The 2,804-nt window shown below is 50.2% G+C and overlaps 1 protein-coding gene across 1 annotated transcript in view; it reads left to right on the forward strand.

The window, feature by feature from the left end:
- The window catches only part of PLCG2 (phospholipase C gamma 2), a 126,284-nt gene that overhangs the window by 67,955 nt on the left and 55,525 nt on the right, over positions 1-2,804 (forward strand). The window contains exon 7 of the mRNA XM_004704774.2: positions 2,694-2,737. Within this exon, the coding sequence (XP_004704831.1) occupies positions 2,694-2,737 (44 nt within the window). The remainder of the gene's footprint in view (positions 1-2,693; positions 2,738-2,804) is intronic.

Here is a 2,804-nt window from a genome sequence, read left to right on the forward strand (position 1 = left end):
CCTTAAGCTCCAGATTTACTTGAATGATCTAATGTCAGGTCCCAGTGAGTCTACATAACATTACTTCTGACCAATCCTTGGACATTTATATATTAAATACCTAGTCTGTGAATTGCACGTCAGTGGGGGGAGAGCTGGGAGTTCTGAGTCGCTTTACGTTTCTGGGTGAGCTCCATCTCTGAGCGGTGGGTGGCGGCGACGGAAGGGCTTTCTAGGGAACAGAGCTTTGCACACTCACAAGACAAATGCACGCAAGTCACCTGACACCTTCTAGGGCTTTTTGAGAACATGGATTCCCAGGTGTCCTCCTGGCCTCTAAGATGCTGGACAGGAGGAGCCTGGGGGTCTAGAGGAGGGGTCAGTTGGTATGGTTAGCATTTGAACATACCAGCAGCTACACTCTCTTCTACCTCCTGGGTTTATTCAGATGCCTGTCCAGTCATGGAAGGCCTTCATGGGGTCCTGGAGCCCATTCTGAAGGGGGCGGGGCGGGGAAACCCTGTGGGACAGAGCACTCCCAAGGCAGCGCTCTCTCAGGGAGCCCCCACCCAGCGGTGATCACTAGGTCTGATCAGGTGCAGAGGGTCTGAGCCATCTCCAGTGACACTGGTGAGGGGACAATGGGGCAGCAAAACGACGGTCTAAAGCTTGTGTGCTGTGTTTCTGCAGTTTATTATGCTCTAAAAACAACCCCGTAGTTGCAGCAACAAAAACGTTTCTCACACGTCCACCTTATATGTATTTCTAACCCTACAAGGCTGAAAAAATGGCAAGGTTGATTTTTGAACCTTCCCTTGCAGCTCTGGGCAGAGCTGTCATTCCTACCTAGTTACAATGATGCTTTGAATCTGTTTAAATCAGTTACAATGATGCTTTGAATCTGTTTAAATTGGTTACAATGATGCTTCACATCACACGGGGCATCTCCTTGCGCTACTAAGTAGCACCCGTTGTTGTTGCTGTAGGCTTCCTGTAGTCTTCCAGGTGCTGTGATGTAACTGTCTCTTGAGTTTTGTGAACTCATTCCAATCATTCACTTCTCTAAGAAAGAAGTCCTCCCTAGAGGAGGAGGGGAAGGAGAGAAATCTACAAGGCTCCCACGCCCATAACTCAAGTTGCAACACATAATGCTACTCTGTGTAGAGTTTTTTTTAAAAACAACCATCTTTTTCTAGTATTCATATAAATGACGTATTTCATTGAAAGCCGTTTACAACACGATTTCTCACGTTTTCCCATGACTGTAGTGTGTGGTGCTCATTACTAAGGATTCTGTATCGTCTGGCCCAGGAGGTGGTTCGTGGGGGGGGCGGGGGGAGTGTATGCCACCAGGAGTTGGGGCACTGGGTGCCACCAACCCTAAGTCACACCACTCTCAGGGTGGGTTCAAATCCTGACCCCTTTGGCTCACCTGACTGCTTGCCTACAGACTGGCAGCTCCTTGCAGGGGGAAAGCTTGGTGTAGCCAGTGGTCACCGGGGCTAAAGGGAAGAGGGTTGTGGTCCACAAGAGGACGAAGCAATAGCAAGACAAGGGTGGGGGAGAGGTAGGTTATGGGAGCATTTGATGAGTACTTTAAAGTGCTGAGTATGTAGTTGATGATCTGAAATATAACCCCCATCTAACTTGCTGTGTTAGTCTCTAGTAGACTAGAGAAACAAATCCATGGACACACATATATGTATAAGAAAGAGATTTATATACAAGAGCAATTGAACATTGAGAAAACATCCCAGCCCAGTCCAGATCAAACCCGTAAGTCTGCTATTAGCCCATATGTCCGATACCAATCCATAAAGCCATCTTCAGACTCACACAACACATGCAATGACACCGAATGCAGAAGATCACAGGCCAGTGGGTAGAAAGTCTTTGGATCCAGTGTCATTGGAAACATCTCAGCGCTGGCAGGGGTCTCTGGTTTCTCCGGCTTCTGAGGTCTGGTTGCATCCATGTGGCTTGTCTTCTGCAACGTCTCCCAGGGAATAGCAGAGAGAGAGGGGTGTCTTCTGCCTCCAAGGAGGAAGTACCAGATTTCCCAGAATTCTCAAGGTCATGCCTTGAAGTCTCATTGGCTATCTCCAGTTTGACAGCTGAGACTCCACCCCTACACTCTTACCATAAAAAGGTTGCTGTTGAATAAGCTTCATAGACGAGAAAAACCCAATGGAGCCGATTTCTAGTTCTATGACACGAGGGAGGCGTCGCCACTAGCAACGGAAACAGATGGTTTATCTGTCCTTGGTAGCAAGGTGCACACCCACTTGCAGGTGCTTCTGCTGCCAGGAACCCAACCCCCAGAGACACTGGCACAGGGGGGTAAAGTACCCCAGCAAGGACCGGGGTGCCCCAAGAATCATGCTGGGTATTGTAGTGGGAGAGTGAATGGGTGCGTATCAGGGGCCACTCGGGTGATGTGGCCTTGGATGTAAAGCACGACAGACACTCGCAGCCTACGCGACCAATCCGTAGAAATGAATTCTAGGAAGACCCCCTACCACGTGCATCCCCAGATGCACTCCCTCTTAGCAGCGAGGAGGAGGAGGAGGTCGGGTGAGAAAGCCGTGCAAGTGTTTCTCTTACAGGAGCGTTTGCATCCCACGGCCATGGCTGCCTTGATTCCCAAGCAAAGAGCACTAGTGTGCGCCGGGCGGCCTGGTGTTTGCCTAACGCTCTTCCCGTCTGTGTTTCAGATTCTCGACGAGTTCAAGAAAGACTCCTTCGCCTTTGTCCTGGGGTGAGTCAGCCCTGGAGTGCGATGGCTTCAGGGTGGCTAGGCGGACCTGGGGCTCCGCCCACCCACC

Source organism: Echinops telfairi, unplaced genomic scaffold, assembly GCF_000313985.2.
Source record: "Echinops telfairi isolate 266 unplaced genomic scaffold, ASM31398v2 ScPeMD7_2291;HRSCAF=2852, whole genome shotgun sequence".
Lineage (NCBI taxonomy): Eukaryota > Metazoa > Chordata > Mammalia > Afrosoricida > Tenrecidae > Echinops > Echinops telfairi.